Source organism: Vidua chalybeata, chromosome Z (assembly GCF_026979565.1).
Source record: "Vidua chalybeata isolate OUT-0048 chromosome Z, bVidCha1 merged haplotype, whole genome shotgun sequence".
Taxonomy (NCBI): domain Eukaryota; kingdom Metazoa; phylum Chordata; class Aves; order Passeriformes; family Viduidae; genus Vidua; species Vidua chalybeata.
This window is the reverse complement of record NC_071570.1, coordinates 64,634,876-64,652,445: the sequence shown is the minus strand read 5'-3', so window position 1 is coordinate 64,652,445 and position 17,570 is coordinate 64,634,876. Positions and strand designations below refer to the sequence as shown.

At 37.0% G+C, this 17,570-nt stretch overlaps 1 protein-coding gene across 2 annotated transcripts in view; it reads right to left on the bottom strand.

Moving 5' to 3' along the window:
* FBN2 (fibrillin 2) overlaps positions 1-17,570 on the bottom strand; it is a 116,033-nt gene that overhangs the window by 49,774 nt on the left and 48,689 nt on the right. For both annotated transcript variants that reach the window (XM_053931315.1, XM_053931314.1), the window contains exons 16-21: positions 16,628-16,780; positions 15,805-15,858; positions 12,150-12,275; positions 9,654-9,779; positions 4,553-4,672; positions 1,031-1,168 (exon numbers count right to left, since the gene is read on the bottom strand). In XM_053931315.1, coding sequence (XP_053787290.1) covers positions 1,031-1,168; positions 4,553-4,672; positions 9,654-9,779; positions 12,150-12,275; positions 15,805-15,858; positions 16,628-16,780 — 717 coding nt within the window. The remainder of the gene's footprint in view (positions 1-1,030; positions 1,169-4,552; positions 4,673-9,653; positions 9,780-12,149; positions 12,276-15,804; positions 15,859-16,627; positions 16,781-17,570) is intronic.

Here is a 17,570-nt window from a genome sequence, read left to right as displayed (position 1 = left end):
TGAAACTGTAGTAATGTCAATTATCAGCTTTTTTTCCCCACCAAAGCTTAATAATGGGTCTAAGTAATGAGATTACTTTGGGAGATGCACGTAAAATGTAGCATCATATAATTAAATTACAGAGCTTGCTGTAATTTAACTAGCTACAGAATAGGAAATTCAGAGCCCAAACACACCCAATCTGAGCTAATTATCTGTCTAGATTGATTAGACTTTGATCAGTTTTACCAATCTAACCTGACCATGCTGCTTCCTGAAGTACAAAGGGATATTTTTGCTGCACTGCACAGTTAAGAGCTCTGCTGGATGCTGCTTGCAGTCTGCTTGCTAGTGGGGGATACACGTGCCCACAGTTACTGTTCCAATTAAAAATGAGAGGCTAAAATATCTTGGCACCAGTTCAGCTGCCGGTGGCACTTTTCAAACCATAAGGGGATCAGTATTTTTGCCATAAACTAGAGTACAGTTAGCTCTGCTGCTTCCAGCTTCCATAACTAGCCTTGCAATCTAACAGCAATACTATTTCTGCAGTCAATAATGGTACACAAGCTACATGTTTGAAAAGAGCTGGGAAAAAAGTGCTAACAGCCCACAACATAAAAATAAATTTTACCAGATATTTTACTTTACTGTTTCAATACCTCCCTATGCCAGTCAATACATAGTCCTTGTGGAGATGAAACATATTGTAGCCATTAAGAGGTTTATTCACCTGTTATTTCCTGTTCAAAGTTATTTGAATACTTCAAAGTTATTAGAATGATCCCTGATGGTGCAGATTATAAGTCTAAAATAGATAACTTCTAAAGAAGAAAACTTATTTTCATAAGTTTTTTTTGGGGGGGGGCGGTTGGTTTTGGTGGTTTTTTGGTTTGTTGGTTGGTTTTACTTTGGTCTAGTTGGTTGGGTTTTTTGGGTTTTTTTTGGGGATGTTTTGTTGTTCGGGTTTTTTTTAACATACAGAGATTATAAGAATCTACTAGTGATACTTATTCCCTTCTCCCAAAAGATGCAGAATGTTGGAACATACCCAATTCACACCGTTCACATGGGCTGCCCCAAGCTGCTCCTAAAGTAGCACAGCACTCAGATTTCAGCGTGGCACCATTGATGTTGACTTCACAGTGGCTGTCTCGGATATTAAGCCAACAAGTCCCCTTCAGGCTGTCTGCAGCAGAACAAAAAGCAAAAACAATACAGAATTGTCACAGCCAGAAGAGCTGGCATGCCACGTCCATGACACCAGCAGGCAGAATACCAAAGGAGAACAGGCTCTCTTTAAAAAGAAAATGCTTCCATAAGAGTAATTTCGTACACATTTTAGTTTAGAACTGGTGTAAAGGGATAGCACCATCACTGAAAGTGACCAACAAACCACACTGCCTGAGGCATTTTTCAATCCAGGTCCCACAGCTGGCAGAGGTCTTCCAGACACTGCAATGGATTTAATAATTTATTTCAGCTAGTGGCTGATCCATCTAAAATATACAAAAGCAGAGATCCCAGTGTGGGACTCCCTTTCCCAAGTGACTGAGCCCTTTCTGAAACGCAGGTCTTCTTGTCGCTCTTGAAGGGAAGTCTTCAAGAGAAGGAAGCAAGGAAGTTAAAACAAAAATAAAATGTGGTGGGTAAGAGTGCTTTATATTATTTTAGGGGTCTGCTTATTAGCTACACTTTGAAAAGTCAGTCAGATCTCAAATCAGGTACATTGTAAGTTTTACCTTCAACACCTTTACACTTCCCTGCCCTAACAAGGTTACTCTCAAACGGTACAACATTTCTTGAGACAGGCAATCCTGTCTCAAGGATTGGTGATCAGACAGCAAAAGCAGCCTGTAAGGTCAGACCCAAAATGGGAGAACAGCCTGGGCAGGGTTTAAATGTAGGTGCATACTCAAGAGTTCAAAGTGACCCAGACAAATTTAGTTTGAAGAATAATGAAAGGAGTGGATTTAAAAATGAATGGATTAATTAATGAAAGGTTTAAGATTTACATGCATTGTATGTGCAAAAAGCCAGACATATTACCAATACCTCATGCTCAGAAACAATGTGCTTAAGACAGAATCATTCCAACTTATTTTCTTCCAAATTGCTTCAACCTTTCTACCGATTTCATGTTAAAAAATTATGTGGACCACAGGGAGAACAACCTTTCTTTGGTTAAAGCAACAGGAAAAATCCCTCACCCAATAATGTAAGCGATATCAGCCCCAGAAACTGGGCAGGGTATTTCATTAACAGTTAAGTGAAAAACAATTGTATTATTTAGGTTAACATTGGTCTCAAACATGTGGGACAGAGCTCCACACCTGAACAAGTGCATAAATACAGAGCTCAACATTATTTCCTTTTACTTGCCTACTTTATAGGAGTGAAAAGTCAAAACCAGTATGTCAAAAATTATTTAAATTCTACAAATTAGCAGGTGCTTCTGCTCACACCAGCTGCATCCACCCTATCCTGCCAAAGTCTGCTTGTCTTATCCTTTTCAGGCTATTCCTTTATTTTGCATAATCTCTTTTGTCCAGACAAAAATCTTTGGTGAAAGGGTTATTATCCAACATCAAAGCATTCCTTTGGTTCCTCTTATCTCTTTGATTCTGATTTGAAGAAGAATATATGCATTCTACAGGCAGATGGCATCGTACTTACTGTGCACTGTATGAACTCCAAAAATCTTGACTAAAATATGTGTAAAAAGCATGTAAAAATGTGTTTTTCAAAAAGCACAAATGGCAGTATCCCTAAGGTATGGGCAGTTTCCAAAATAGCAATGAAACACTTGTATACTTGAAATATGTTTCAAAAACAATTCCCCTTTTTTTCCCTCCATGAGCATGGTCTTAATATTGCAAAAGCTGCCCAAAGGCAAGCAAAGTATGCCAATATCATTGCTAAAAGTTTTTACTATAACTGCTGAACTTACAGCTCTGATTTGCTGAAGGTTTGAGCTCAAATGTGAGTGCAAATGACTGTGATTTGAGCAAGGGATTTTTCTCTCTCTGTCCAGGAAACCTCACAGAAAGAGACAAATGGCTCATATCTATGCTGAATAATATGGTACTGATTCTGGTTCTGACATGAGAGAAGATTTGAAAGTAGAAAAAAAAAACCAACTTGTCAGAATCGGACATTACCTTACTTTGATCATTCCTATGCAGAACACAAAAAATCCTAAGCCTCAATACTATTTTAGCCCTTCATTTATGTTTAGGAATAAGATATCTGTTGTTACAGCAGTGCTTTAAGAAGCAATCTGATAAAAAAATAGGACCAATATATTCAAGTTTTTCACTACAGGGGTAATGGAAGAAAATCAACTTGAGATTTAAAATGACATACATTTGATAAGAACACTTTTAAGTTTTTCTACACAGTAAGTCGCCTGTAATCTCCAGCCCCTCACTCATTTTTCAATAACTCAGCCTGCCCTCCTCTCATTGCTTCCAATGCCAATAAAATTTTGACCAAAGTGGAAAAACTGGGCTCTAGCAGTAAAAATCTGTATGTCTTGCATCAGCTCTACTTCTGACCCTTCTGTCTTAACATATTCAAACTTGTGGTGGAAAAGCATGGTTCCTGAGACAATTTTTGTCAATATGAAAAACAAATTATTAGGCTCACAGTATGTAACTGGATCCTGTTCTTCCATTTTGATTTGACTACTCAGCTATTTTTTTTGCTTTTTTATGTTATTTATCACTGCTATTCAGGCCAAATGGGACCTCATACTGTAAACAATACAACAAAAACCCAACAAAAACAATTTGCAAAGTAAATCCAGAACACTTATAATTAAGCTCTTGGTGAACTTCGTGGCCCCTTTGGATGTAAGAACACAAGATTAAAAATAAGAGGTACAAAAAGCATAGGTTAGTGTGGTTATGTCAAGAAATTAGCACAACATTAAAATTACAAAAACAATAATAAACTTCACCAGCCAGTAATGCTACAAGGAAATATAAGAGAAAGCTTAGGCACAGAAGTAACATTCACTTAAAAAACATATTAAGGCATGGAAGAAGTCCATAATTAAATAGCAGATTTAGTCTTTGCATTCATTTTTCCACCTTAAGAAAATCCTTACAAGAAAATGCAGAAGAAAAACACCAAGCAAATCCATATGAAAACAAAAGATTAGCATCACCCACTTAATAATGACACCCACTTATTAATGACACTGCAATACAGTTGGATCACCATGCATATCCCACAATAATTTCAGTTATGCTACACAAATAATATGAAATAATGGCAGCGTATGAACACCTGCAAAGTACAGAAGATGCAAGCCTTTTGAATTTTCTTAGAAAGCCAAGGGAAAAAAAAAAACACCTTAATGAATGTCTTTCAAAGATAATGCCAATGAGATCCTGCAGAAAACTGTTGCTGTTTACTCCAATAAAATCTCTGCAGCATTATGCTTTTTTTCCAAAAGAATCCTCAAAGGATGCTAACATTTTTAGATACATGTAGAATATGTGTGTGTGTATATGTGTGTATATATATATATATCTAAAAAGGGAAAATAAAAGGAGGAAACACCCACCAATACAAATCAGTCCTGTAGGGTCCAACTTGCTGCCAGATGAACATTCACAGTGGAATGACCCCAGGTTGTTCCTGCAGGCACCATTGACACATGGGCTGCTTTCACATTCATTTAGGTCTGTAATCCAGAAACAAAAGGCATTATTAGAACTACAGAGTGCTTCTGGGAAGTATGACACAGTAATTTATACTCTCCAAATGCTGTTGTGGACTGTGATGGGCCAGTACTGCCTGAAATATTTGGCCATCCTCCCCTCCCAGCAAGGCATTCAAAAGATACAGGGACAGACAGGTAGCCTGTATTTTGAAGGGCACATAATTTGGAGGTGTTAATTAAATGGCCCTTTTCTACAAGGACAATTAATTTCCAACACCATGGGCCATAAAGTTTTCCAGCATCAATTACAACTGTTCTGTGAGAAAACAAAACTCTTTTTTCACAGAATGCAAATTCATTCCCAGCTACACCATGCAGAGCACAAACAAAGCCCTCATTGTTTCTGCCATTTATGGCTCCATGAGAAAATTAAGAAAACCCTGACAGAAGCAAAATATCACAATGTTGACTGCAATTCTCTAGTTATGGAAACGTTGAAGAAATAACAGTTGTAATTGCAATACTGTAAATGGTACTTCTCTTTAACCCCAAAATCCTGTTTATTATCCCTGTGAGTTTTTAAAACATGTTCACATGCAAGAATAGGACCCCTGCAGACAGCATTATTTGCTGATTTTTTTCTTTTAAGTGGAATCAGTTTTAAGATTGAAACAATACAAACACATTCTCTTCAAGAAGAACAGTTGATGCATATCCACCATTTCTTTCTGAACCCAACCATTTTAATTTTTTATATGCATCCTGAATCAAGCCATACATTCTAATCCAACCAATTCCCTTTGGCAGACTTGAAGTAAAAAATGTTTACTGCTTGCTTATATTTGCTAGCAGTGCTTGAGGAATATCTTGTAGTATCTATAAATTAAACCATCTTAATTTAATTATAACCTAATGTAGGATCTAGCTAAGCACTAGGGATATTTATAGCATCAAGAGATCATTTTCAAGACAAATTGAAATGTCCTCCATATTTTTTTCAACTTTTTCAAGAGATGCAATTTGCTATTTTGTTATAATGCATCAAGCTTTCATTTCACTAGAGATGTGCATCACAGGAAGCAATACATTTCCAAATATATATATAATAATATGCATGTATTAATTAAAAAAAAACCAACATACCAAAAAAAAAAAAAAAAAAAAAAAAAAAAACAAAAAACAAAAACCACAAAACAAAACAAGGGAGAGAGAGATAAAAATGCCCAGAATCCGTAAACTTTGAAAACTGTGATGTCTTTCTTCATGCCAAAAGCAAGCACTTACTTAATGGACTTATTTACAAAGAGCCAATAGGACTTGTCAGCTACTTTCTGAACAACAACAGAGCTTTATGTTTCTGAAGCCTGATTTTAAACTGTGGATTGCCCATTTTACAGATTAATCATACACAGAGACACGGAAGTAAAATCTAAGAGGCTTCATCAGGTCAGGACAATGTGCTTCATTGTTAGTTCTGACAGAGTAAATTCCAAGTCCCTCTGCATCCAAGCTGGCAATCCAGAGTCCTCACCAGCAATTATCTGCTCTGCACCAAGGCCTTCTCCTCCCCGTGGATATATTTTATACTCTATTACCTCAGTTTTTACTACCCAGGGAATGCTACCTGCCTCTGTTGCTTCCCACTCTCTGGCTTCCCCCAGCCAGCAATATCTGGTGGGGGGGAATGTTCTCTGCTGCTTTTGCAGAGAAACAAAAGTGGTTCTTAAAATCATAAATCACTCTGACACAAAAAAAAAAAGTAATCTTAAGTATCTACTTCATGTCAAATAATCCTCTGAATAGAAATGCTCTGGGACAAAGACACACTTTTGCTTCCTCTCCATCTGCCATCTTGCTTCCAGAAGTTTGTCTAGCTTTAAAAAAAAAGGTGAGAAAAATTTGAAAAGACAGGACAAACTAACAAAACTGAAGTGATGTAGTCTCTGTCCAAACAATCACAAGTGTTCCTCCCTTCTTTTACTAAGTTGCAACTTGAGAGAAATTTCCATGAGGGACCAGGCATCATCTGTGAAGGCACTTAAAGCTGAAAATGGGTGATTTTCATGTCAAGTGTCACACTGTTTTAATAGCTGGCATCTGACCTCAGACAGAGGTTTGCACAGACACAACCAATGTGCAAGACAAAGTAAAAAGCAGAGAGGTGCCACTATACAGATCATCACTTCAAGAAGATGCATGAAAATTAAACTGCTTCACATTTATGTGGGTAATACGAGATTATCATGCCTGTCGTTGATTTTCCCTGGCATTTAGCAAGGTAGGATTACAACTAATTTTCTTCTAAGAAAAGACATTTTTTGTTTCAAATTTTCAGAGTTTAAACAAAAACCTGACAAAAATAATTGAGGGCTACACCTGGAAGCCAATGTCCCTGAAACTGCAACCAAAGAAGGGAGTAAGTGGAGATAGAGGGACCAAAATTCAATACCTTTTGAAAAGTAGAGTCAGCTCTCTTGGCTTCATGGGCCATGCTCTAGGCCTTTCTGATTTGATATGCTTTAGCACTATGCTAAGTAAGAAAAAAAAAGAAATAAAACCCCAAGCCAAAGAAATTTGGATAGCAATAAGCTGATAATAGTGTATTTACTACATCCCAAAATCACCATCTAGGAAAGAAAAATAAAATTAAAAGATTATATAAAGTGCATTTCAGCATTAGTGCACTGCTGAATCAAGTGAAAAAATATCATATGCCAAATATAAATAAATTCCAAAAATTGTTTCCCTACAGCTTCTCACAATAGTACTAAATGGTAATTTTTAAAAGAGTAAGCAACAAATCAAATGGATTTTAACACTATTTTGTATGGTAAAATAAAACCTGCTACGTACAAAGATATTTATCGAGGTGTGTTTTAATTTTTTTTTTCTCTTAAGTGAAGTGAGTGTATATTGTAAACGTCAGAGAAAGAAAAATTGAAACAGTCCACTGTATGTTCCTGGAAATGAACTTCAAAGCACATCTGGTTTACATTTAACTAGTTATGTCACTGGAAACACAAACTAAACCATGGAGCTTGTCATAAAAATCTCAACTTTCACAGACTCTGGTGCCTCAAACAAGTCTCCTACTCCTCGCAACAAAGTGATAAAAAATTTCAGTTGAACTACAAACAAAACCAGAGTTTTATTGTTTCTTCAGAGTTGCTGATGAGAATCATATTAAAAATTTCTTGGTGACTAGTAAGCATCAGAGCATTTTCAGTGCTCAATACAGACCTCCTGACTACAGCAGGTTTTTGCAACCGGTGAACTTACAACTCCAAAACAAATTATGAGAAACAGGATTTGGGCAGAAGGAGAATAATTTCTTTCTCTGCTGCCAACCCAGCATTACTACTGCCTTCCCAATATGAGTAAAAATGCAACACATTTAATAGGTTTTACAGACACTTTTACACAAAACCCTTCCTGACCAGCTTTTTTTACCTCACTGGCTAGATTTAGGCATCAATCTAAGGACGAGATTCAAGATGTATTAATAATAATAGTATCATTACCATTAGGAAATAAATCCAAGTTTACTGTTTGAAAATGCAGATACATTTTATTTCAACAGGATTGGCTGGGTTGTCTGCATTCTGGCTTCTCATCCACACAGCTTTAGGTCTGATGTTCTTGGTAGTGAGCACCTCCCCTTACCACACTACAGCAATTTCTCTGCCCAGAAGATTCCTCAAGAAACATGTACATTAAGGGCACACAGTACACTGTTTTCACAGACAGAAATCTTCCAGTGCACAGACTCTAATCACACAGACAGACCCCAGAGAATAAATTCCTCAGCACTGTGGGCAGATAGGCACTGAGAAAACTTGGCACAGAAAGCTCTATAAATCCACAAGGGCTGGCACAAGAAAAGCCCCACTCTGAATAAGTGATACCAATCTGTAACATGCAAAAAGAGTAAGAACTAACTTCTAAAGGTGTCCTCTGAAACCCACGTTTTAAAATATAAAGGAATGTAATTTCTTTTGCACAGAAGGGGTGAAGATGTTTTGTACAGAATATGTGAATGATTTTATACTGCCAGAATTTAAAACATTACCACTTTCCTTTCTATGTGTTTGCTTAGCTGTATGGCAGTAACTTCTCCCTGATCAATAATAATGAGCTGAGGACAATAATATCTTCCACCACTTCAGAAAAATCTCAATGATTACAGTGGTTCACATAACAAGTGTTTTGCAACAAAGAACTACAGCTTCCCCATCATTCTAAGAAATGCAAAGCCATTTACTATAAAAACTTTCTAATGATTATAAATACTGAGATTTACAGACTGTAGAATCAAACAAAAAATAAAGAAGAAGACCAGTAAAATTCTACTACTCCAAATATTAATTTTAGAGTTGGCACATAAGCTGATGCTTCTAATTTTACTTTTTTGGTACAGTTTTCTATGTATTTTTTTTTAAGTAACTAAAATTTCTCAATTAGTTTCTGTTGTATGACATTTTTGCTGCTTTAACATCAGTGTTAAGTAATAATATAAGAAAGCAATTTTGATTGTACTATGAAAATAAAGGACAATTTAAGCATAACTAGGCAATAATATCCAGGTCCTGGAATGCATCACAGATAACAGGATTTGATCTAGAATTACATATCACCACAAACTGAAGGGAGAGAAGAAGGGAGAAAAGAAAAAGGAGATTCTGATCAAGAAAATTGCATTTCCCTAAATGGCAGACATGGTGTTCCTGCTACATGACCCAAGGCAAGCACGTATTGTAGTTTAAAAGTGTTGTAGCTAAGCAAAGGAAAACATTGTCATAGAAAATTAAATTATTACTTTGAAAGAAATTCAACACCAACACCTAACACACTAAAAAGCAGGGAAATTAAAAGAGAAATGTGAAGATTTATGCAACGTCACAGGTCTCTCTTTTCCTCTGGTATCTGCCATCACCTCTGTGACGGTTCCACTTTGATGTGACAGAAAAAACAACAGATCTGACAGGACGTGCAGGTTCCTCACCTTCACAGGTGTCTGTCTCTGAGCTGAACAGGTAACCCCTGGGGCAGGAGCAGCTGTAGCTGCCTGGGGTGTTCCGGCAGATTCCGTTGTCACACAGCAGCCCATTCACAGAGCACTCGTCAACGTCTGCAGGGATAGGAGACAGACCGCAACCAAAAATGACAGCTCTGACTTTCAAAGCTCTAATTCACTTTCAGGTTTTCACTGCAAAAAAAATTCTGTTCCGACTTTAAAGTTGTTTTTTTTTTTTTCACTAGCAAACTCAAAAATTAGTTCACTGTTAGTCTTAAAAGAATAATTATGTTTTCCTGCAATGACCTTGGTCATTTGAGTTTGGTCACTGACCTTGGTCAAATGACAATGACCTTTGTCATTTGTATGACTACACCATATAAATTCATGGAGATCTATTTGCTTTGAAAACAGTATTTTAATTATTTCTTTTATTTAAACACCAAAAGAGTGTGTGTTAATTACTGTTGTTAACTTTGTTTTATAGGCTAAAATTGTTTTTATTATCCATGAAGTGGATTAAAATCTATCCTGTATGGTTCATGCATGGCAGCCATCTCAAGAGTACATATACACATCCCCTCCAGAGAACACTGTATTTTAAAAAAAACTATGATTAAGACCAGGATATCAAGCACATTGACTAGGAAAACCCCACATAATAACATAATTCCCTGAATTCCCCTTAAACTAACTGAAAAAAATTAAAATAAAAAGTAATGTGTCTTCCTCATTGCCCTACTATTTATTCTATGAAAGAAGAAAAAATATAATTTTAAGCCTTTTCCTTTAATGCCCACCACATGTTAAAATAACCTATGTTTAGAGGGGAAAATTGATAGGAGAAGTCGGGATAAACATGACATTTCATCCTGCTTCAGGCTGTCTCCTCTTTATTGACTGCTTGATTTCCCAAACTTAATACTGCAACTGAAATCTTAAACAGATTTTTAGTGGGTTTTTAAGTTTAAAAATATAGAAGAAAAGTGAGAATGCAATATAATTACAATCTGGAGAACTTTGGTTTCCCCAACCTCTTTAGATATTCCAAGCTGTGCTTATTCCTGTAGGATTCAGACAACAAAGCCTAAATTTCCCCAGATGATGAATCCAAGATTTAAGTCATGAATGAAAAAAAAAGCTCTTCTTTACTAACATGTCCTTAATCTAACTTCATCTGATTTCAACCAAGGAAAGCAGGACAAATTTGTAAACTGACATTTTTAAGAGTAATTTTGAGCTTGTTTCCATAAAATCCTTTGGCCCAAACTATGCAGTGTGATGAATGCTTTATTTAATTAGAATCTCACAGAATAACTTCAGAATTGGACTGTAATCTGTTTTGATATGCTCTGTAAAAACACTGAACAATGTAGCTCATGCTTTAAACCCACACAGACCTGACAAAAATACTACCTGCATTCTGATTGATGACCATTTTTATTTCCTGGCATCTCATAAACTGTGTCATTCGTTAAAATCTTTCAACCTTTTATCTGAGTGCTCACACTTAAATTCTTTTATGGAAAAATTCTATCCAAGAATAAACACATCCTCACATTCAGTCAGCCTTATCTTTATTTAAATAAATACATAGATTATTCTAGCACTTACCTAATTCCAAGAGTAACCCCTTCCCATAAAATCCACTTGGAGAACGAATATTACATGAAGCATTTTAAAAATAAAAACATCAATATTTTTCTGCAGCAGTGCTTTTCCTGCCAAAAGGTCATATTTAGGGCTTTAGGAAGTAACTAGATGTAAAGTTCCTTTATTCAAGCATATGAAAGGAGACACTTTCTTCACTTTGCTTTGCATCACTGGGAAGGAATGTTTGATATGAAAACTATACCAGAGCTATATAGACCAGGTTTTCCTCAGCAAAACTGGTGGTGTTTTGCTGAGCACAAACAGCAGTGACAGGTCAGTAAATCTTTAAGTGCAGAGAGCAATAATTTACGAAAATAAATACAGTATTTAAGGACAATACTTTGGACATCCTGATGGTTTCTGAGAGATTTTCATTAGCTTTTAATTTAAACAAACGGTGCATTTCTGCTTAAAATTACAAGGCTATAAGCAACATGATTGTACAATGTGCTTGATGCTTGTGGTACAACACACTTTTTCTGGATGTAAGAATTCCCAAAAGAAAAAAAAACAAACCCCATTGGATTTCATATATGGTCATGAATAATAAAATTAATTAGATGGAGACCAAAACCTGCAATGTTACCTCCTGCTTACACATCTCAAACAACAACACAGTAAAAAATACAGTATACAAAAATATACAGTATGGGAAATATACAGTAAGAATAACAATTATGCAATTGAGAAAAGCATCATTCCAAGTTTTTTTGCATTTTGATTGTAGCTTGAAGAAGCAGATGTCTTGCGACCTGAATTCTGTCAGGTCAAACCAGCACCAAAGAAATTATAAGTAATTCAGCCACAATAAAAAAACAACCAACAACTTACCCACACAATTGGTTCCAGCAGGATCAGGCTGGTAGCCACTGTTGCAGTTACAGCGATAGCTGCCCCGCAGGTTTTCACAAATCCCATTGGAGCAAACATCAGGATCCAAAGCACACTCGTTAATATCTGCATTAGCACAACAACAGAAGATAACCAGACACTGCCAGGTATGACAAACCTGTTCCTGTGAGAAGTGTGGGCAACACCTCACTGGATGCTGGAGCTCTCAGTCAGAGAGCCAAGGCACAGCACAGGTGTAGCCCAAAGGCTAAAAGAGGTGATTATCCTCCTTTATTTGACACTAGAAGGACAAACCTGGAATACTGCAGTTTTGGGCCACTTTGCATGGGCCCACTCCTTAAGCCTCTTGTGCACCAATCAAAGCCTGTCATACTCCTGGTACTCCTTGCCAAACTCAGCCCCAGAGTGCCCTAGCTTTCTCAATCCCATGCCTACACATCTGGGTAGCTTTCCTCTATTCCTCACAGCATTCTTCCCTGGCTCCACTGACACTGCATTTCCTTCTTACACTTCAGTTTGATCCTTAGTCTGCCATGCTGGTCTTTCCACTCCTTGCCTGAATTTCTTACACATGTAAAGAGGGAGCTCTTGTGATCTCAGGAAAACATCCTCAAATCTCTGTTCTGCTCTTTTAAACCTAAGGGCAGTTTCCAGGGAATCCCATTCACTGATGCCTTAAGCAACTGGGAGTTCATGCTCATGAAATTGAGGGTGCTGTCTTTACCCTCCACCTGGCCCACACCCTTCAACTCAGCATGAGTTCCAACAGGGCATGACCAATGCAGTCCAGGCTGCCATCAGTCTGGACATCACTAATTAGTTCATTAGTTCATCACCCATCAATTCATCTGTGCTGGTAATCAACACGTCCAGTAATGCCTCTGCTCTGTTTAAACTATCACCTGGATTAAGAAATTTTCCCCTCAGAGTGCTCCAAGTGTCTCCTAGACTACACACAGCTCATGTCAGTGTGGTCAAATTCCCTCAGCAGCATCAGTACCTGAGGTAAGAAGAGGCTGAAGGGACTGGATTTGTTCAGCTGAAAAGAGGGAGTATCAGAGGGACCTCTAACAGCACTTCCCTGATTTTAACAGATGATTACAGACAAGATGGAGCCACTTCTTTGAGGTGCACAATGACATGGCAAGAGACAACACTTGCAAGATACAACAGTGGAAATTTAATTTAAACACCAGGAAAACAATTCTTCACCATGAGTGTGGCTAAGCACTCAAGGAAGCTGCCCAAAGAGGCTATGGGAACTCCATCCCTGGAGATTTTCCAAATTCCTCCAGGCAAGGCTTTGAGAAATGGTTCAACTTTGATGATACCCTTGCTCTGAGCAGAAGGTTAGGTTGGATCACCTCCAGATATCCTTTCCAACCTAAGCTGACAGGGAACTACATGTTTGTAAGAAAAAGCTTGATGCAAAATACCTAGCCTGTGCAGTGCCTGTGGTTTAGGGATCTAGGTAAGAAGTTATAAATTATTACTTGACACACAGATTTTCCAAGTACAGAAGTAATGCATAGGTCAAAACTACGGCATATTCAGTCCCTTAAGAACTTGAGGGAAATTTAAAATTTTTCTCAGACAGACAGAACAGGATGATGGATGAGTTATATATCCTGAATTTACAGTTCCATATAAAATTTCTGCAGTAGTTGGAAAAGTCCAAAATATTCACATGAACTGTAAGAAGAGGAACAGACTAATTTTAATACTTCTTGCCTCTGGGGAAAAGAGGGTTTTTCAATATTTTCCTTTTTCTCATATGGTAAGCCCATTACCTTAAATAGTTCCTTTCCCAAACCCTGGAAAGAAAGGGTGCTGGCCTAGCTGTGACTTCATGAAAGACTTGTCTTATACTTGTAGGGCTCAACTTTTTGTGAAGAACATTTCCTCTTTAATCACAGTGTAGTTTAGAAACTGATTTACATTTAGTAATATATGCATTTGGAAAAAAACATGCTACCCCTGGATAAAACTCAGTGCTATGAGACATCTGAAAAAATTTAAGAAAATACGATTTGGCATGCCACTTCAGATTTGTATTTTCTTTAGAGCAAAATGTTTGGATCTTGGGGACAAGCCACACAAGGAGTGTACAAGTCGTGACAGGAGCAGCAACATGAAAATTGGCTGCAATGTTGCAGTACAAGAGACACAGAGAACCCTGTTTTTGCTCTAGAAACCTGAACAGAAGAGGACTTCAGCTGAGACATGAATGATCTTTGTCATGCACTTGCTAGACAGCACAGTTTTTTCATTGTTTTAATGAAAAATTGTATTTTGCAATTGTCCAAAAGCACACGTGAACCTCTCTACCAGGCTGCATGCAAATTCTTATGGTAGGGTGCTGCTTGTACAACAGTATTACTGAATGCTGACATAATTTCTCTGAGATTTAGAGATTCTTCAGTGAACCTTGTATAATTCACTGAAAAATAAACAGAGTGAATTCATAAATTCCATGGATTTCAACTTACTCATACAAGATTATAACATGTTAAGCAATGAAAAAAAATATGCAGATACTTACAGTACTGAACAAAAACAGAATTTCTTTTATTTAAGTGCTATTTTTAGAAGTTATTTAGGTTATTACTAAATGTAATGATTGGTGCTCTTATTCTGTTCCTGCTGCATAGAATATGAGCTTTAATGCTGACAAGGATAATTAACACATCAGACAAATACCTAGCAGAAATATTATGTTCCTATATTCTCCTATTTCATCTTCAAACCGTTTTACTTATCTGGCAGCTCAGCATGTTTTGCCCCTGCTGCAGACCTGGCTCAGCCATTATTTTTTAAAATCCCTGTCTCTGTGGTACTAGGAAGAGGATCTGGAGCTTTAGAGTTCCCAATAATAAATGCAAGTGGTCACTTTCAGGACTTTTTTTCATAAGGATATAGTTTTTTCAGTTAAGGTCCCTTCCAATTTTTAACTCTACAGAGATACAATCTGTCCATGGAAATGATCCATGAGTCAACACTGGATCTGCAGTGAAAAACTGCTCTATTACTATCCCAGCTGACTGAAAATCAACTGCAAATGCAAGTGACTCCTGTCATATGAGAGAAAACTGTTTTATATCTAATCTGAAAAAATCTCTAATCTCAAAAAAAAAAAAATCATAGGTCAGAACTCTGAAACTGATTACTTTTTTTTCTTGAGAAGGTCAAACAAAATTCACTGTTCTAGAGAATTAATTCCAGCCTTTTTTCTAGACAACATTGAAATATTGTAGTCTGAGAACTAAAGTACTAAAATTAACATATTAATCTTGAAGTTTAAAACTTCACTCTAGTTATTGAAAAATAAAAATCTGAGGTTTTTTTTTAAACTTTGAATCATTGTCCTGGGGTAACTTTATGATGCTGAATTGTTAAATTGTTAAATTGTTAATTGGTTGTTAAAATTTCAATGTAACAACATTTCAATGTTAACAAGAAAATGTTGTTAAATAAACAATTTTTGCCACTTTTCCTGAAAGAAATTTACCTCCTGAACTGCTTGAGGGAGGGGCCACTTAAATTTGCCTTCTAGAAAAAAACACTTCCGAAATTTCCTTCCAAAATTTGCCCTAAACAAGAACAACAATATATATTAAAAAAATATGCAACATACCTCTTCCATCAACAGTAATACCTATTCCACTGCTACACAGGCCATGGAACTCAGCTGCTCAGTTGAGGTGGAGATGTTAGGGAAAAGAAAATGTTACTTCCAGTATTTCACCTTCTTTCGTTCTAAACTAAACCCACATGATTTTTTTTCCAATGTAATTTTTCTACAGTGTAACTAACAAAATGCCAATGTTCACATGAAATAAACTTATATAGATAATTTAGTTAAATCTGTAAGGTAGCACTCCATCCTGAACTTCCATATATATATATATATATATATATATATATATATAATATATATATATATATAAGCAAAATTAGATGACCAGAGTTAAAAACTCAGGTGATTTCTTTACAGTCTTGACACAATTGTCCTCTCAAGTTATTCCTTTCAATTACACTGTCAGTTTTACTTGTTTTTTTTTTCTAAATAGTTTTCTGCTGCTTCAGAAAACAATACTAGATGGAAATTGTGTCCTAGATGCATCACCTCAGCTCTGTAGTCAAGAGATTTTTTCTTAAAACAATTCTCACGTTTACTTAGAGAATTGACTTTTATGAAATGAAATACAGATTTCTAGAAATAATCCAGCTCTTTTAAACTGGATTGACTGGACCAGGAAATTTACAGATTCAGTGGAGAATTCTGCTTATTCCCTTGCAAGAATTATTGCTTATAGCAAACACTTAATTCAGGAACCCAAATTCACCCTGTTCACTTTTTTTAGGGCATGAAATAAATGAACAATGTGATCTCAACAAGAGTTTTGTTTAAAGTCTGTATGTTCACTGTGCCACTCAAAGAAACAGAAAAACATTACCTGAGTTTTTAGCAGGGCAGGGATGGCATGGCTCTCCAAAGCCATAGTCAGGGTTGGCACAGCAGCACTCAGACTTTGTCACAGCACCAGGGAAGGGACGGACACACAGCCCTTTCCTGATGGCTCCATAGCACGTGCTACGCATGTGAGTATCTAAAGGAAAAGGACAAGGGAAGAAGTAATTATTTCCTTAGAGAGAGAGTGGAATGCATGCATATTATCCCAAAAGCTAAAAGCCCTTATTTTTGGCCAACAAAAAGGTCATACTGCCTACATCTGCACTGCCTTAATAATCTTGATGAAACCAAGGCCAATTCTCAGTCTGGTTACCTCCTGAGGCTTTCTCCAGAGCACTTTCAAACCACCTAAAGCAGGATTTTGTGACTAAATTCAAAGGCATTCCAAAGGACCCAGCAAAGGTGACCCACACCCTGAAGCAGCTCTATAAATCCATCAATAAATATTCCAGTAAGAAACACAGACCAGCCTGGATCAGCATGTGGTGGCTGATTCTTCCCTTTGGGAAGTACCACAGGCATCTCTGATGTCCAAAATGGTTCCTCAGATAGGATAACTCACCAGCAGCCTAGGGCTGGTATTATATGGGAGAATACCTGCTTCTGAAAGGAGGAGCATGGTCTCCAGCTGTATTTACAAAATCATGAACAGAAGTGCAATTTTAGCAGATTGTTCAGACCATCTTTTATGTGACATGACCATCTTAATTGGTTTATACGTAAACAGGCACCAGTGCTGGTTTAGCACACCAAAGAGGCCTCAAAATCTAGCTGGGAAGAGCAATCTAGCAAATTTTACACACAGCTAGGCAGTGAGGAAAGCAGTGATACTGCCCAGACTATGAGAAACTTCAGGGGGGTTGTGATTAAAAACACACTCTGGAAGTTAAAGTGCCATCCTTGCGGAGAGGCCTGGAAATGGTGGC